Below are 17,064 nucleotides of genomic sequence, written 5' to 3'. Positions count from 1 at the left end.
ACATCATGCTATGGTCTTAGCGTAGCGAGATGCAACAGCATCAATAACCGAGTCTGACCTAACCTTAAACACGTCAAAGGCCACATTTCTCCAGAAAAACGCGAAACGGGGGCAATTTTCGCCCGGCCATGAGCAGGACCTCGGCGTTGGCCCCCTTCTGATCAGCAAACACGTTGCCATCCAGATAATTTCCATCGACACCACCAGCTGCTTGTTTCTCCCGCAGCCAAGGCAATATGCACTTGAGTTTCTTCTCTGGCCGGAAATGATCCCTGAGTTTGTCCTTTCTGGTGAAGGATCTATTGCACCCCCACTTCGTCCCGTCCTTGAGAGTTCCGGCGCAGACGTACTTTTCCTTGGTGTTACTATGTACATCCTGATGGCGCTCGCAGTCCTCTTTTCGCGTGAAGGCTTTGCTGCACTTGGTACAAGAGAATGACTTCTCACTAGCGTGGCTTCTCTGATGTCGATTTAGACTCTTTTTTTGGGTAAAAGTCTTGTCACAGTCGGGACACCTATATCTTCCCTCACCTCCTCCGGACTTGGATGCCTTCTCTTTATGAGGGTTAGGAAAGTCTGGCTCGTCTCCATCGCTGGTATCGTTGATGTGATGCACATCGAATAAGTGCTTTTGCAATTCTTTTTCCTGCGCGTAGCCAAAGACCTCCATCGGACAGCCCGTGACAACACAGAGGTATGGTCGCGTGTGCTTTTTGGTATGTCGGTTCCGCTGGTCAAGAGAACGGAAGCCGTAATGATAGTAGTAACAATTGACCCGAGGGCATTTGAAGCGGTTCACGCCGTAGAGGCGCTTGATTATCGCATAGTCGTCACCTTTCGTATCAATATTTTCCAACACAGACCTGATCTTGGCTGTTACCCTCCACAAGGTGAGCGCCTCCTCGTTGCTGGGGCCTATCCCGGACTGGCCAGACTGCTTCCTGGCCCAGGCGACCGCTTGAACTAGTCGGTTGTAATCCGTTGGTTCCGTGCTTTCAAGTTCCGCGAAAGGTGATAAGGCTGTGCGCACTCTTTCGACATGTTGAATGGGCTTGTGTGACTCGGACCAGTGCTTTTCAACTAATCTCCTTAAAGCCTCGCGTAGACGAATGAGGTCGTCCTTTTCAAGACCCAGAATCCCCCCTTCCAGGTGCATAGCCCAGCAAGCAGACGCATAGTCATACAGGTGATGGAACCCGCTAAGCATATCCGACTTGATATCATGCTCATCCCGATCAAGGTTGAATTGATGGAACGAGAGGTACGTGAGACAGCGCATCGCTAGCGAAAATTGCGCCTGGTGGACCCTTACCACCGGCTCTTTTCTAGGGCCTTTCTCCAATCCTCCTTTTGTCAAATATCTAGCGCAGTCAGTAGTTGACCGCCTGTGCTCCATTTGAGATATCTTACTGCCGCGCAGTCCCATGGACAAGATCGACAGTGCCATCAGGATGGCACTCCACAAGGGAGGCAAACAGGTCCCTTGGCGAATCGACTAGTCGTCTGCGAATATCAAAGTTTCCCACTTTCGGACTGATACAGACTGTGGTCTGTATCTCTTCCCATCGTAGTGGCCTACGGGCACAGACAATCCATCCTAGCATTTCCTTAATATGCCTCATAGTTTCAACGTCTCTCACTTCGTGGATACGACCAAGAATCCGCTCATAGCTAGATGGCAAACCGTCAGCCCCACATTGAAAATCCGCGAAGCTAAAACCTACAGATCATCCAACTCCACCGGAAGATTATCAGGACGAAGCTGGTCTTCGAGGTCTTCGAGACTCAGCCGCTCCGCGAGGTATTTCGCGAACAGCTCGGCGAAAATAAACATTCCTAGTAGAAACAATTTAGGTCCAACATCTCCCAGATGATATGAAATCTCTCAAATAATTTACCCTTAGCCCGCTTTGATATGATATCTTGGATATCCAAGACCCTATTGTTTCGTCCGAACTTGGTAACTAGAGTTTGCTGCCACACGCCGGCAAAAGCCGAGATATCATCAAAATTACGTTTTTCGATCTTGATGCATTCGATGCCATGGAAATCTTCTGCAGCCGCCCCGTCTTCCTGGCTGACGAAGAGACACCTGATGGAGCCCACATCTATTGCAGCATCAGTCATTTGGCGAAAACGGCTGACGATATTCTTCCTAGCAGCGCGCCCACATTCATCTAAACCATCAAGAACGATATAGACCCTCTCACAACTTCTAAGAGAAGTGCACAACATCTGCTCAGAGAATGCGGGTGATGTTAATGACGCGTTCATGTGAGCTTTTTCATGGAAGTATGGCAGTAATTCAGCATTTTGTTCAAGGACTTGTGCCAAGATCGACCTTGTCACACTTTCAACGGTATTACGTTTCTCATCGCCATGCTTGCAATAAAAATACGCGACGATTGCGCCAGGAAGTCTGGAAAGCTCGTCAATCACGATAGAAGCGAGAACGGTCTTTCCTGCACTTGATATTCAGCATATCTCCTTTCGTTCACGTCCTGAAAGAACACATGCCTGCTCCTGGGATTCCACTGAGCCAGAGCAGTGGGTTCAACCAATCATCAGGGCTTGACCATGTCTTGAACCCGGGACTACTGAGTAGCCAGCGTCCAGGGTCCTGGCAAACTCTTCTCTTCTCTTGATGAATGCGGTGTTCTGCTTTGATGTCGAATGCAGAGAGCCAATGCTCAACTGTATCTCTGTGAACCTTCACCATAGCCTCCTTCTCACGTTCAAGTGCACGTGCGGATATTGAATCATCTTTTCTGATAGCTTCGAATTCCACAAGAGAGACCCTGTTCTCGATCAGCCGTTTGTTCCGCGCAGTTCTCTCCGAAATCTCGTCAATATTGGTAGTAAAGTCTCTCATCCAGGCGTGGAACAGCTGGTTCAATTCTAGAGTTAGATTAGCCTTTGTCACAAGCTAGTGTAAATGGCGATGGTGACACCCACGCCGAGGTTTCAGGTGCCGAATTAATTCAGCGTGGAAAAGAAGAACATCCTTGTAGATCATTACTAGTACATCCCTCAGGTGAGGACATTCGACAAAAAGAGCATGATGTTGGCCGATTCGAGGCATCTGGTCTCCGATCGACTGGTAGGCATTCAAGATAGAGTCGAACTCCTTTGAGTAGCCACAGGTGGCCTAAGTATAGTAGAATATCAGCCAGAAAATATAAGATCTTGGGCGCGTTGTCAAGCGTACATCAAGGATATATTTCATTGGACCCTGCGAACAATGTCAACCTACTAGTCAATAAGATAATCGGCCACAGGAGCATGCTGGTTAATCTTACCCATACGTACGCCATGCTATTAGAGCTACTGGAGAATAACAGGATGTCTTCCGTCAGCTGGCCAAACTGTTCCATCGATACCAGGAACGGTTCTAGTCGTGCCATGTACTTCATGTCTCTGGATAATTCCTGTTGCATTTGGATCTCACTGATTGTATGTTGAAGTACACTCAATGTTGTGCCAACAAAAATATTCTTTTCGCCCTCAGTGAGTTGTGATACTCTCTTGAACTTCTCGAGATCCGCTAATATATGACGTGAGTGTGTGATTGAAGTAGAGGAAACTTACGAGATTGCGCTTACCAAATATGCTGCGTGGTGGCTGCAGCAGCGGAAGGCTGCCAGCTAATGAAGTCGTTGTGCTCGTTGAATCAATCTGCTGGAAAGGCCTAATCACATCATCAGAAACTGTGTGCAACACATTGCAACTCTGTCCATCAGCGTCTATGTCATCTTGCGGCTGAGGGGTGGGCCGTAAAATCTGCGACAATTTTGCGCGCACAATTGAATAGTAGTGAGAATCTTGGTTAAACTTCACCATATCGGAGTGGGAGGCGTTGATCGGAAAGGTTACCGCAGGATTGATGTTGACAAACCCGCATGTTGCAGACTCCGGACTCACTAGAATGGCTGTGGATCCGTCTCGAGCTAGTTGGCCATCTCCTTTTTTCTGTTGCTAGTTAGAAAGCTGTGGTACTCTGCTAGCGTGTCATATCGATTAGTGATAATGATAGTCACATACAATAACCGTGGGCGACTCTTTCGTTTCGTATGCCCAAAAGAACGTGCAATGTTCATTGAAGGGGATGCCGGCGAATGCTTTTGTGAGTTCGCGGTAGAAATTTGTCCTCCCAGACAGATCCCGGATTAGGAATTCGTTTGCATTATTGTGGACAATGGAGTAGAATCCCCCCTGCTCTATACCCATGTTCGGAACGCCGAAGAAGACTCCTCCGCGCACAGCAGCCAGAAGATTCTGATATTCACGGCCAGGGTAATTGTTGGCCAGATCCCGCAAAGCCTGCTTAACAACCAGTCCTCCCAGACTATGGGCTAGAAAAGCCAGCGGCGTTACAGACCCCGGGCCCCGGTAGGCATGCAATTGTTCGATTAGCTGCTTGGCAAGGTCGTAGATAGTTTGAAAGGAGCTGCTTCTGTCAAGTTCGGTGTCATAACCGTAAAGTATGGCCCGAGTTCCTCGCGCATATCTGGCCAGATCATCACGAATCCACATGAAGCGCTTGTCACTTCCTTTTGGCTGCCAGGATCCGAAAGGGTGACTCGCCAGACCCGAGATGGCGATGCAACTAACCAACGGTCAAAGGCCGATTGTGTCAGAGAGATGTGGCAGTTCTTACTCGTACGAGTTTTGCAAGTGATTTGTATCATTCAAAGGTGTCAGACCTAGGAACTGAGTGTCTAGGATGAGATCTGGGCTATCACGGTCATGGCCTTTGGCGGGGATATACCACACCTGCTTTTGTGGATCGCGTTGGACAAGTAAAGGGGGGACACTGAACATAACAGTTGCTACTTTAGTGGGAGGCCCTTCCCAGTTGTCCTGGGGTCTCAGGGCCAGCGCTAGGGAATACACCCAAATTTGGCGCGCAGAGACATCGCTGAGCCGCTCGCTAAGTAGACGAGCGGCATCGTCTTTGGTTTCCACAGTGTCTGGCAATGCGCGCAGACGAAAGACTGTCTTAGACCAGTCCATTGCTGCCAATTAGAGTGGTCACAGCCTGGTTGGCCTTGCAAAGGGTCTGTAATCACAAAGTTCGAAGACACAGAGTCTACATATAAGGAAGTCAGGAATCGGCTTGGATGAGTACTTTCTAGAGGGACTCTTCGTAGGTATTAAAAACGAGTCCGTAGAATGCGAGCAAGAAAATCAAAACGACTAAGAATACGACAAATAGAATCAATACTAATTAGATAACATGGCTCTGACGAGAGCGTACTGATTGAATATGGGGTCATTGGAAGGAGGAGGAGAAGATCAGGACGTTGGCTAAGCATCGGGCACTGGCGCCTGCCTCATCGGGTATCCAGGTACATCCTCTCAAAAGAGTAAGGACTTTCGTTGGCGGCCAAGGTCATGGGATGTATCACGTGTCTAGGGCCTCTGGGCTTGAAGGAACTCATTTCGAGGGCGGTGCCATGAACTAGTCCGCTTACGGTCTTAAGTAAAACTTGGGCTGTAAACTTCGGAAACAGCCAATCATTACTTAAATCTGGTCGGGCGGCGTGGTGATTTTGTCGTCCACCGTCGTTGAGGCTCAGCAAACTGACATTCGGACTTGTATGCCTGAGGCATATATTTTATGCCGCAAAGCCATCATTTTGCCCCGATAGTGACTGAACCTCGGCACGTTGACTCCCCGCAGTCAGTCCATAGTCAGTCCATCTGCATCTCCATCATCTACTTATCTCTCCATCTCAACACCAACACCAACCAACAATCCACCACTCCTCCCCTCACTTTCATAGCGCCATGATCCCTTACCCCAATTAACTCCCCCCTCTCACTTCTTCAACCATCTCCACTCCATTTCCGATACCCTTCAAAAATGCTCCACTTCCGCACGGAAGGCTTCAACGGCTGCGCAGTCAAGTACTCACCCTTCTTCGATAACCGCCTCGCCGTCGCCTCATCCGCCAATTTCGGCCTAGTCGGCAATGGCCGTCTCTACATTCTTGAGCTGACACCGAACGGAATAGTTCCCTACAAATGGTATCCCTTCCCCCATCCCCCACCTACCCCCAACCAAACTAACCAACACACCAAAAACCCAGGTTCACAACCCAAGACTCCCTCTACGACCTCGCCTGGTCCGAAATACACGAAAACCAAGTTCTAACCGCCTCCGGCGACGGAAGCATCAAGCTCTTCGACACGGAGGTCGCCGACTTCCCAATCCAAAACTGGAAAGAGCACAACCGCGAAGTCTTCAGCGTGCACTGGAACCTCGTCGCGAAGGACCGTTTCTGCAGTAGTAGTTGGGACGGGACAGTGCGCGTGTGGACGCCCAATCGGCCGCATTCCCTCCTCACTCTGCCGACGCATAGCTGCACGTACAGCGCGGCTTTTTCTCCGCATTCGCCAGATATCTTGTCGTGTGTGTCGTCGGATTCGTATTTACGGGTGTTTGATCTACGGACGCCGGCATCGGCGTCGAATCATTTGACTTTGCAGGTGCCGATTCATGGAGGAGGTGGTGGAGGGGTAGTGCCGGGTGGGGGACCGATGGCGGCGACGGCGCCGGCGGAGGCGTTGACGATGGATTGGAACAAGTATCGGCCGTCGACGATAGCTACGGCGGGGGTGGATCGGACGATTCGCACGTTTGATATCCGGGCGCCCGGGCAGGGACCGCAGACGGTGATGCTGGGACATGAGTATGCGGTTAGGAAGGTGGCGTGGTCGCCGCATTTGTCGGATGTGTTGTTGAGTGCCAGTTATGATATGACGTGTCGGGCTTGGAGTGATCAGACGCCGCCGGGGGCGGTTGGCGATGTCGATGTGATGCGGGCTGGGCCGGGACCGAATATGGGGGTTGAGTTAGGGAGGATGGGCCGGCATACGGAGTTTGTGACGGGGGTGGATTGGTGTTTGTTTGGGAGTGAGGGATGGTGTGCGAGTGTGGGATGGGATGAGAGTTTGTATGTGTGGGATGTGAGGGCCGTGATGGGGTAATTCATTCATCCGTTGATTCTGTGTTGTGTATTGTGTATTGGACATGGATATAGATTGCATGATACCATTGCATCGTTAATCATCTCATCTGCTATGAGCCATACGCTCTATGCTTTTTGTATAGAATATCCATCCCTCCACGGGCAAACCGGGTATATCATCCTCTCCAAAACCCAACTATATCATCCACCCAAACAAAATGAAAGAGAGAAAGAGAACAAACAGACTATTTCGCCAACCTCGCCTCAACCTTCTTCCTCTCCGCCTCCTTCACAGCCGCAATCTCCTCCCGACTAGCATCAAACGCCACATGCGCCTGGTTGAACGGATTCTCCTCACTCTTCTCAAACTCCTTCTTACAGATCTCAATGCGCTGGTTACGTCTCAGTCCAGGATTCTCAGCCTCAATCTCAGGTAACCGTCTCTCCTCAAATGCCGCATACGCCGCCTTGAACCGTCTCTCGGGATGCCGATCGATCTTGCCGCTATCCTTACCCGTAAGTGACAGTGCGTCGAGCGCATTGTCGATACCGGAGGCATTGAGCGCAGAAGCCTTCTTGCTCCCTGGTGTATCGTCGAGCTGCGACAAATCCAATGTGCCTCGGCTGGGTCCCGCGTTCTTCTTCGCTGCGGCTTTGTTGTTCTTGGGTTTGCTGGGCTGGGAGGCTTCTTCGGCGGCGAGGAGGGCGTCGCGTTCGGCCTTCTTGCGCGCGGCTTCGGCTTTTTTGGCTTCAGCGTCGTCGCTGTTGTTTTTATTAAAAAGACTATGTTAGTGGGTGCTTTTTTGGTTTTGGACGGGATATGTTGATAACTTGGGTCTGCATACCGCTTGCTACCACCCTTCGCGCCCTTGGACCACTTAGCGTCCTCCTCGGCGGCGCGCTTGGCGTCCTCGGCGGCCTTTTTGTTGGCGGCTGCTTCGGCTTTCTACACCCATATAGAAGATCTGGTCAGCTTTTGCCTATACTTATGTAGTTGTGGTTGAGAATATGGTTCTGGTGGTGATGGAGCGGGGGCGGGGTAATATTTTGCAGAGAGAAGATAGATCAGTATAGAGGTGGTACGCACACGAGCATTACCCGCAGCCTTCTTGGAGTTCTCGCCGGCGGCTTTCTTGCCTCCCATTTTTGCGGCTAGTATATACAGTAGCTTTTTCACGGGGGAAAAAGGAAAAAAGAGTGTGTGGAAGTAGTTGGAGAGTAGCTAGGAAGCAAGAAGAAAGAGGAAGAAAAAGAGCAACGATGTCATCCTATGGCGGGAGTTGATGGGCCGGGAAGGAAATTGGAGGGAAGTGGAGCTGGCGATGACTAAGAGGGGAAGTGGGCATGTGATGGTGGGAAGCCCTCATACATTTATTTGTATTAGTATAGTAGTATTTTATGGTGTAGTTAGCTGTGGTGGATGTAGATAATTAGGGAGGATAATGTTAGATGAGGATGATGAGATGCCATTCTGAACTGTGAATATCATCTCGATTACATCGTCGAGGCGACTAAGCGTGTTACACGATGAACGAGATCTATTTAATCTGCTTGCTGTCCCCCTCTTCCCTTTCTCATTCTTCTTTCTCACACGCATCCACTTTCCATCACGTCCCCCTTCACGTTCATCAACTTTCATCTGAAAACATCTTGTAATCATACACTCGAGCCGATCCCAGGCTGCTACAGCAGCAGCAGTCTGGGATCGGCTACAACTTCATCTCCCACGCTCCCTTCTCCCACATCTTCACCCCGCTGATGTCCTCGATGCTCAGCAACGCCCGCGTGGTCAGTTCCACCCCAAACAAGGGCACCGCGTCACCTTCACTATTCTCTACCGGAAACATCATGCCGTGCGGGACGTTAGTAGCCGAAGCTGGCTGCGAAGAAGACGAAGACTGAGGGTTGTCTTGAGCAGCTGCCTCTCGGAGGATCGCGCACGCTTTGGTCAGATGTCTGAAGCGACCGGAGATCTGAATCGCGCCGTTAGCGATCGGCCCGTGCATGCAATGGCACATGGCCACGTATTCGATGTTGAGGTGTGGAAAGTGCAGGATGCCGTCGATAAGGCTGTGCTGGACCTCGCGCAGCGTGGTCGTGCACATGTCCTGGCGGTACCAGAAGACTTGCAGCGCCTTGAGAGACCGGAAGCTGCCGATTTGTTGGATGAGATAGTGCTATTAAGGTTAGTATTATACCAGATTAGATTGGAAGAGGGGTTGACTTACGATGCTGCAGTTGTTCACAGAAACTCCGAGCTCGATTAGCTTGCCTCCCCGCTGGCTGATCTGTAGGATGGTGGCCGGGTCGGCAGTCCAGCTGTCACTCTCGTCGTTGCGGATTACCAATCGCTGGAGGTTGCCCATGTGCTTGTTTAGGATCTCCTTGCGAATGGTGACTGCGTTCACGGTGGTCTTGGCGGCCAGTGACTCCACCTTGGCTTTACTGAAGCGCTCGAACAGGAACAGCTCGGTGATCTTGTCCATGCTGTTGATGAAGCTGCAGAACGCGGGCGTGACATTGTCCGTGTGGATGGATGTCAGTGGGAGAGGATAAATCTGGTTGAGTCGCTTGAGGAAAGACCAGAGCGTGCTTTGCGGACCAACGTTGAGTAGCGACAGGTGGTGGAGAGAGGTCAGGTCAACAGCCTTGCTAAGCACACCGGCGGTCACTGGAATGAGATGGATAGAAAGGCTTTCCAGTGGGATGCCATGGGTGTTGCGGACATAGCACTCTCGCGCCTCTTCTGCTGTGCGCATTTCGACCGGAGGGGTTCTGACCGGCTGTTTTCCCTTTCCTTTGTCGGCAGATGAACTGGGCCTTGCTGCCCGCACTGGCTGGCGCGCAAAAGCCCGGACACTACCCTCTGTAACTGACCGATGTGTCTCATCGATGAACACCTGATCGTCTCCTTCCTCTTCGACTATGTCGGGATACTCCATGTCGATTACGTCGGTCGGACACTTCTCCTTCTTCTTGCTCACTGAGAATTCGGTCTTGCCGCTGTTCAACGGAGAGGGCTTGGGAGCACTGGTTGGGGCAGAATTGCTGGCACTCGCTTTGACAATGCTCTCGCTCGGCTGCTTGGGGTTGCGGCCCAAGTACTGAGTTGCAGCTTGGTCGAGCCTGTGCAGTACGTTGATGATGGCTGGATTCTCCGAGTTAAGCACCATCATCTTTGGCAGCACACGGACCATTGAGCGTACAGACTTCAGAAACTTTCGGTCCCTTGTCTCTTCCGAAACGACATTGTCCCCCATCTGCGATTTGCGGGCATTGCCTTCCAGCAGGGCTTCCTCCAGATACTTGTTGCGATGGTCGCCATCTTCCACCTTGAAGATGTACGCCAGAATTGACTCCTGAATGGAGCGTTCCCTTCGGACCACGGGATCTGAGGGCAGAGCAGGATCGACTGGAGTGGCCTGCGGAGCCAAAAGGAGGTCGTCTTCCCACTGCGGTGCGGCTAAAATGAGCACATCCCCGAATGTCATCGTCGCATCTGGCGCCGAATTGGAAGCTGTTTTCTTCCGCGCCGACTTTGCAAGCTCGTCGGAGAACGACAACTTGAGCGACTTCAACGTTGACGAGCACTGCGAGATACACTGCGGGAGTTGCAACACCAGTTTCAGATCCTCAATATCCAACACCGAGAGATTCTTGAGTCCCGAAAGGAGGGAAAGAGTTGGCACATGCTGAAGTTTGTCGAGATCCTTCAGCAACTGAGCTTCGGCACCAGTGCAGCTGGGCCGGATTTCCCTGGGCGGCGGATTATCTTGGTTGAAGTGGAAATGTGGAGTCTGGAGCATCTGTCCAAGTGTAGCATCAGTGGGCCCTGGAGTCGTGCGTGCTGGGAGACGGATATGGACGTCGCGAATGTCAGGAACTCTACTGAGCGCTTGGTACACAGAGGGTGTAAGTTCCAGGCGAATATCCCAACTGAAGAACTTAGCACATTGCCTATCATGTATTTGACACTGTCTTGTGTAACTCACCTAAAGCTAGTTAAACCAGTCGTCTTCCGCAGAGAAATGACAAGAAGACTACTGAGGTATCGGCCTGCCTCGTAACTCTGACTTGGCCTTTTAACCACAATTCCCTGTCTGTTATCTGATTCGTAGGGCGCAATATGCCTCACTTCAATGTCCCTGACACACGACGCGTACTGAAGGTTGCTGGTACTCACTGCTTCCACCATGGCCGTGAATCGATCCAGGGAGTCCTGAGTGTAGACGGGATCGTCTGCATGAATTGAATGGTGGAGGTTGCGGTACAGCAGCGCCACGGCCATGCCGTGGAACTGCTGGCACACCCCAGCCAGGCTGCAGAGGCCCTTTTCACCAGACTGTGAGGAAAAGTTAGTACGCGTTTTGGGTCTCAAGGGACGTGAGACAGGTCTTTACTTACATATTCAAAGATAGTAGCAAGTATTTCACTTGGAAGACCGAGCAAGCAAGGCACTCCCTTTTTGGATTTGCAGGCACTGGGCCCGGATTGGGTGCCAAAGTGCATATTTTCATTTCTCGGCGCGTAACCCCGCTCCATAGTGATTATCGTGAAAGTTAATGTTTCTGAATGACGAGTGGACGAGAAGAAGGTAGTGTGCAGGTGATAATATTGAACGCTTAGATGAACCGTTGGATTACCGACAGATCGATCACACGAAGTGGAAGAAGAGTATCGGTGGTATCGACGAAGCGGGAGGAGAGAAGAGAAGTTGAGTAAACAAAGTGAGAAGAAGAAGTCGATTCGAAGACGAGTGTCGAGGCAGGGCAGCAGCAGTGAATGGCTTCGGTAACACGCGACTGCCATTCACTCCAGGCGATTGCTGTGCGCGATTTGGTGTGATTGCTCTCACTCTCACTTTGGAACCACAACTCGGGAATTGGCAAAACACCTAGCAGTTTCATTATGTAGATAATAATATTACATCGGATCTATATGACAGGCGCTATATGGCCATATTACAGTAGATACTCTCGTCCACCTCTGTACAATGTGTAAAAGTCCCTAGATTGGCATCACTGGCAACTGATATCCCTCTGGAATGTCGGTCGGCCAGGCGTCCACCCCGTCCAGCAAGGCCAGCGCCAATCCACCGACGTGGTGCATCTGAAGATGGCAATGGAGCAGGAACGGCCCCGGGTTCACGATATGGTAGCGCATCGCCAACCAGCTCGGCCCCGTAGCCGAGCTTGGCGAATAGAAAGTGTCCCGCATCTGGGGATTCTCAAAGTTGAAGTTTTCCGGGATCTCTTGCATTGCTTCTTCCACGGAGGACCAGATGAAGGGCTGGTTGCCGGTGCCGATTACAAAGTACTTGTTGGAGTGCTTGTGGATGGGGTGTTGAGGCTGGCCCGAAGTGGTGATGTTGATGATGAGATCAACCCAGGTACCGTTCATTGTCATTGCCGAGTACGCCTGCGAGATAGAGCTGAGGTTGAACAAGACAGGAGGGTCAAGCTCTTCGTTCGACATGGGGTATTGGTTGCCCAAGGTCCAGGTGTACGATGAATTGGCATTTTCGACATTCAGGATGTAGGTCCGGTCCGCCTTCTTAGCAGGTGCTACCACAGGGAAGGGCACCACGTCGGTTTCGTTTAGAATGACCGTAGTAGCAGTGGCATTAGAACCAGCCTCATTAATGTAAGGCTGCGAGGAACCGATCTGCTTCGGCGTAGCGGTGTCATATGACAGAACTCCGGTACCATTGATGACCTGGTTCGCATAATTGTTGGCGACGCGGACAGTATAGTCTCCCGCTTGGTCTTCCGACTTGAGCGGCACCATGACGGAGTATCTTGCGGCGACGGGGACAGTAACAGCGTCGACAAGCAGAGGTTCAACATAACGGCCATCGACTGCGTAAACATACATCGGATGCTCGTCGATGGAGAACACAAGGGAGGTCGAGCCTGCCATACTGATAAGGTCAAAGCTAGCATACCGCGACGAAACATTGACCTTGAAGACCTCTGTGGGCCCTTCACTAGGCGTACATCCTTCGTAGAAGCCTTTGGGAACCTTGCTGAGATCGTAAGGATACGGACCCACCACACCCGGCGTGGGCGGCAGGCATCTAGTCAGGATCAGCATTGTTACTATCCCCAAAACTTGGAAATAACATACCCCATATCGGTCAAAGTCACATTGCCCAAAATCTGTTTTTGCTGCTCTGTCGTGACAGCATTGATGTGTTCCTGGGACGGGCAAATCACTGAGCCCTTTCCGTTGATCAGAACAGAGTTGGCACAGTAGGCCTCAACACCAGATTCATTTTGAATCTGGAGAATGTCATGCGAGGAAAACGCTCTCCAATCCGAAATGATAACCGGTCGTGTATTCTTTTCAGCTGCCAACATCGCCTGCTGCTCGTCCGCGTCCGATCCAGAGATCAAATGGAAAGGTCTCTCAACGGAGTCTGCCGGCTCAATGTAGATAGCCCCATACAAGCCATCATCAATCTGAGCCCTTGTGTGCGAGTGATAAATGTACGAGCCATATTGGCTTGCCTTCCACTTATAGAGAAACTGCTCGCCCGGCTGGATCTGCAACTGCGAGAGTCCGGGTACACCATCTGACCAGGGGGTGCCTAGTTGCTCGATACCTGTGGGTCTTCAGTGAGTGCTCAATAGAAAAGGATATTTCGGAACTCGAAGCCGAGAAGTTGGTTAGAGGCAGTACTCACCATGAAAGTGAACCGTAGTACTGATCGACATCGAATTGTTGACCAAAAATTCGACATCATCGCCCTGCTTCAACCACAACGTGGGCCCAGGAACCTGTCCGTTACTCACGATAGCCTTGTGTACATCACCAGCCACGCTGACATCTTCATAGGTCAGGTCTAGCTGGAATTGCACAACACGGCCGGATACCCATTGCACGAAGCAGAGGGCCAACAGGGCCAGCCTGCTTTGAGATATACTCATGCTGGGGCTCAAGAAACCAAAGAAGAAAGAAATATACAAGGAACCAACTACCTAGTTCCACGGAATATATACAGTCGAACAGGGCCGAGTCGCGGACTGGTTTGTCGTGCTTGAGTCCCCTTCATTCTGGGAGGAGTTTGAGGCTTTTATAATGACAGAAGTAAAGAGGCACATAGACTTGATACCATTGATGCCCGAAGATCAAGGCAAGGGATGGAGAACCCGAGACGTATAGCGAAAAGATCATGGTTAGGGCTTGTCATAATGCCGTCCGATAGCCAAGATGTTGGATCCGTCATATGCAGGGCCTATTAGCAGAGGGACATGCCTAGCAGGATGCAGACTGTCGTACTCACCGCAAACTTCAATTATTAGGGAATCCAATAAATTTAGATATTATTGCAGGTCGCGGATGCGCGAAAATGTGGATTCTGCATGTCGTTCATAAAAAGCCGTGAACTTCACTCTGGAGACGCGGGATAGAGTCAGAAGTTGGCATTGCCACTGCACTGATAACGGCCTTAAACATACAGAGTTTAATCATGTGTTTAGCTGATTAGCTGGACATCAGCAAGGAGAGGAGAAACGATTGACGATGTGGTGCTAGGTTATCGAATCTTATTGAGCCCGAAGCGGGTTATCGCCATGACCTGTCACTTCAAGCCTGCCCTGCAGTGGCGCGCTTGCAACGTTAGTGTTAAACTTTGACCGATCGTTTGTGATAGGTAGATCAGCGCAACTAATGTTAACATCATATTGATGGTCGCTACTTCTGGAGGTAAATACAGAGGCCATATCGAGAGATATTAATCGGAAACAGGCACAAACGGCAGAGAAGCAAACAAGTCAGACAGAATAAGCAAAATAAATAATAATTATCTCATATCGGTCGTCAATCACATCCTATCGGCATTATGGCTCATGTACGTCGTTCAGTCGTCCGCCTCTTGGTTCGCATGGATGGCTACTTCCATTGCCGGGCTCACCGGTTGAATTGGTTCTGGACGGTCCAGTGGGGCCTCCGTCCCCGGATTCTCCATAGGCTTTAGTCTCATTGGAGTCACCGGCTCCATAACTCGAATAGCAAGCGGGTTTTCCACAGAAGAGCTTGCTTCGGGCTCTGCCTGTGGCGTTGGGGGATCATCGGATTCAGGCTTGGGAATCTCCGCGGAAGCAATCACTACTGAACCCAAGGGCGTCGTCGCGCTTTGCAGAATCTCCCGAGAGCTAGAAGTGATCGAGCTTATTCCCCCAATATGCTGGGTCTCAATGCTTGAACTTGCACAACTCGTGGGCTTATCCCATCTCGCAGACGAAGAATGCATCGGCGACATAATTGATGTAGAAGCAGATGCGGCTTCCAGAATGTCCTGGGGAAAGGGCCGGAGAGCCGACTGGTTTGCTTGGGGCCCAGAATTGACCGCGAGGAACAGAACCAAGAAGCTGAGCACGGCGATTGCGACGTTGCGTCGGTCACTAGCCAGTACTCGCACGTAGTTCACCAGCAATGTCTGTAGATCAATATCATCACTTGATCGTGGCACATACTGTGGCTCTGGCATTTGTTGCTCTGGAGCAGCTTCTTTCTCTGTAGCTGGGGCGGATTCGATCTTTTCTGGAACAAAAGCACTGGGCTCTTCAATTGCCGAGGAAGGTGTACGGCCATGTAGCGAAGGGCGGCGCACTTCAGCGGACATTTCATGCTCAGGCGCCTGCAAATGCGGCACCTGCAGTCGAGTCTCAAAGTGGTCCATCTCTTGCTCCAACAATCGCCTCTCTAACTCTCGCCTGATCTCCGAAGGAAGCCAAAGGCCAACTTCAACGTCGACCTTTTCCATTTCCTTCCAAGCAGCTGCCCATGCCCCAGCTCTCATCAGCCCATTGGCTGCGAACACTTTGATCTCCCATTTCCTGCCTTCGTTATTGTGGCGAACCACGTGTCCTCCACAATCAGGACACTCCTCCCCTTCTTCCTCATCCGTAGCACTCTCTCTTACAGACTGATCGTCCCCCTCAGAGTCGTTCTCATCATGTCCCAGAAAATGCCCATGATCCAGTCTTGGACGCTGTAGCTCTAAACTCTCCAGTAGCCGCTCTTCCAGCAAGTCATACAGGTCCTCCGGGTGAGAGATAAGCACCCCACGTTCACGGAGCACACCGGATCCGACCTTCTCTTCCAGCAGCTTCCAGCGTCTCCAATACTCCGGAGGCAGAACCTCTTGTAGTATCTTCTGATTGTGGTAGCCCATTGCGCCTGGCACTGGGAGAGAGGGCGGAAGCAGGTTACAGTGAAGAAGCACCAGGGGGTACTCCTTTTTAACCTTGGGCTTACCTGCAGACCCTGAGGGCGAATAATGGTGAAACTTTCTTAGTGGCGATGAACCGGCAGACCTGATTGAAATATCCGAGAAGCGCTGCCCCCCTCTGCGCTTGGGTGGGGTCAAAAAATCATCGTCCCCTTCATCCTCCGTGTGCATCTGCATTGCTTTTACCGAGCTTGGCTTCCGGAACGTGGCTTCCCGGTGTCGCATTGAGCGCAAATGTCCGTCCAGCTTGCTATGCGCCTTGATATCATGGTCCTGCCAATTGTGAGAGAGCATATTGTCATGTATCGCCGTCTTCATTCCATCCGCCATGTTTGTGAGCACCGAGGCAGGGATCGACGAGACCGAAGAGCGACTCGAAGCTCTGGAACGTTGATGACGGAGGTCTTCATCCAGATCGCCGTTCAATGCGTGACCAGAGTGATGCGTAGAAGAATCCGAAGAGTTGTAGCCGCCGTCGTGAATTAACATCTGTGTGTCTTCAGTGGAAGGACCGATTTCGGCATGATGTCCGTATAGCGCCGTCGGAAACTTCGGGGAATCCGATGGGTGCTGGTCGTAGGCAAAGCCTTGAGAGATGTCGGTTTCCTCGCCTGTAGGGACTGCATACTCAGTTAATTGGGGGTCATTAGAGTGGTCGTCCATGGAGGTTGGTCATAGAACAGTATCGACGAAGATAAAGTATAAAAGGAAATGGTTCCCCACTACAATCCGAGCACCAGTAGAAGGCCGCCAGTGAGCCTGTGGATCTCACGAAGAATGCTGAGCTTCGATGGGCCACGCTAGATGGAAGCAAGATGGTATTCTAGGTCGCATACCATTCAGTTCAAAGAGAAG

At 51.1% G+C, this 17,064-nt stretch overlaps 6 protein-coding genes across 6 annotated transcripts; 1 reads left to right on the top strand and 5 right to left on the bottom strand.

The window, feature by feature from the left end:
- Nucleotides 1–3: 3 nt before the first annotated feature.
- On the bottom strand, nt 4–5,013 carry An01g13700 (uncharacterized protein; the record flags this gene model as incomplete). Its single annotated transcript, XM_059745423.1, has 11 exons — nt 4–63; nt 140–1,325; nt 1,411–1,671; nt 1,725–1,836; nt 1,899–2,419; nt 2,514–2,914; nt 3,002–3,148; nt 3,300–3,428; nt 3,589–3,969; nt 4,048–4,606; nt 4,658–5,013. The coding sequence occupies 11 exons, from the start codon at nt 5,011–5,013 to the stop codon at nt 4–6; spliced, it is 4,113 nt and encodes a 1,370-aa protein (XP_059599833.1).
- Nucleotides 5,014–5,866: 853 nt separating this feature from the next.
- An01g13690 (uncharacterized protein) lies at nt 5,867–6,993 on the top strand (the record flags this gene model as incomplete). Its single annotated transcript, XM_059745414.1, has 4 exons — nt 5,867–6,030; nt 6,093–6,492; nt 6,568–6,804; nt 6,859–6,993. 4 exons carry the CDS (start codon nt 5,867–5,869, stop codon nt 6,991–6,993), a joined length of 936 nt encoding a protein of 311 aa, XP_059599832.1.
- A 226-nt stretch (nt 6,994–7,219) lies between these two features.
- On the bottom strand, nt 7,220–8,118 carry An01g13680 (uncharacterized protein; the record flags this gene model as incomplete). Its single annotated transcript, XM_001389732.3, has 3 exons — nt 7,220–7,736; nt 7,820–7,920; nt 8,062–8,118. 3 exons carry the CDS (start codon nt 8,116–8,118, stop codon nt 7,220–7,222), a joined length of 675 nt encoding a protein of 224 aa, XP_001389769.1.
- A 565-nt stretch (nt 8,119–8,683) lies between these two features.
- Nucleotides 8,684–11,516, bottom strand: An01g13670 (uncharacterized protein; the record flags this gene model as incomplete). Its single annotated transcript, XM_001389731.1, has 4 exons — nt 8,684–9,151; nt 9,203–10,910; nt 10,967–11,316; nt 11,379–11,516. 4 exons carry the CDS (start codon nt 11,514–11,516, stop codon nt 8,684–8,686), a joined length of 2,664 nt encoding a protein of 887 aa, XP_001389768.1.
- A 465-nt stretch (nt 11,517–11,981) lies between these two features.
- An01g13660 (uncharacterized protein) lies at nt 11,982–13,903 on the bottom strand (the record flags this gene model as incomplete). Its single annotated transcript, XM_001389730.3, has 3 exons — nt 11,982–13,050; nt 13,101–13,578; nt 13,660–13,903. The coding sequence occupies 3 exons, from the start codon at nt 13,901–13,903 to the stop codon at nt 11,982–11,984; spliced, it is 1,791 nt and encodes a 596-aa protein (XP_001389767.1).
- A 932-nt stretch (nt 13,904–14,835) lies between these two features.
- On the bottom strand, nt 14,836–16,872 carry An01g13650 (uncharacterized protein; the record flags this gene model as incomplete). The annotated part of the gene is made up of 1 exon (XM_001389729.3): nt 14,836–16,872. One exon carries the CDS (start codon nt 16,870–16,872, stop codon nt 14,836–14,838), a length of 2,037 nt encoding a protein of 678 aa, XP_001389766.3.
- Nucleotides 16,873–17,064: the final 192 nt, after the last annotated feature.

The sequence above is a fragment of the Aspergillus niger genome (assembly GCF_000002855.4).
Source record: "Aspergillus niger supercontig An01".
In the NCBI taxonomy this organism is placed as follows: domain Eukaryota; kingdom Fungi; phylum Ascomycota; class Eurotiomycetes; order Eurotiales; family Aspergillaceae; genus Aspergillus; species Aspergillus niger.
This window is presented reverse-complemented; position numbering and strand designations above follow the sequence as displayed.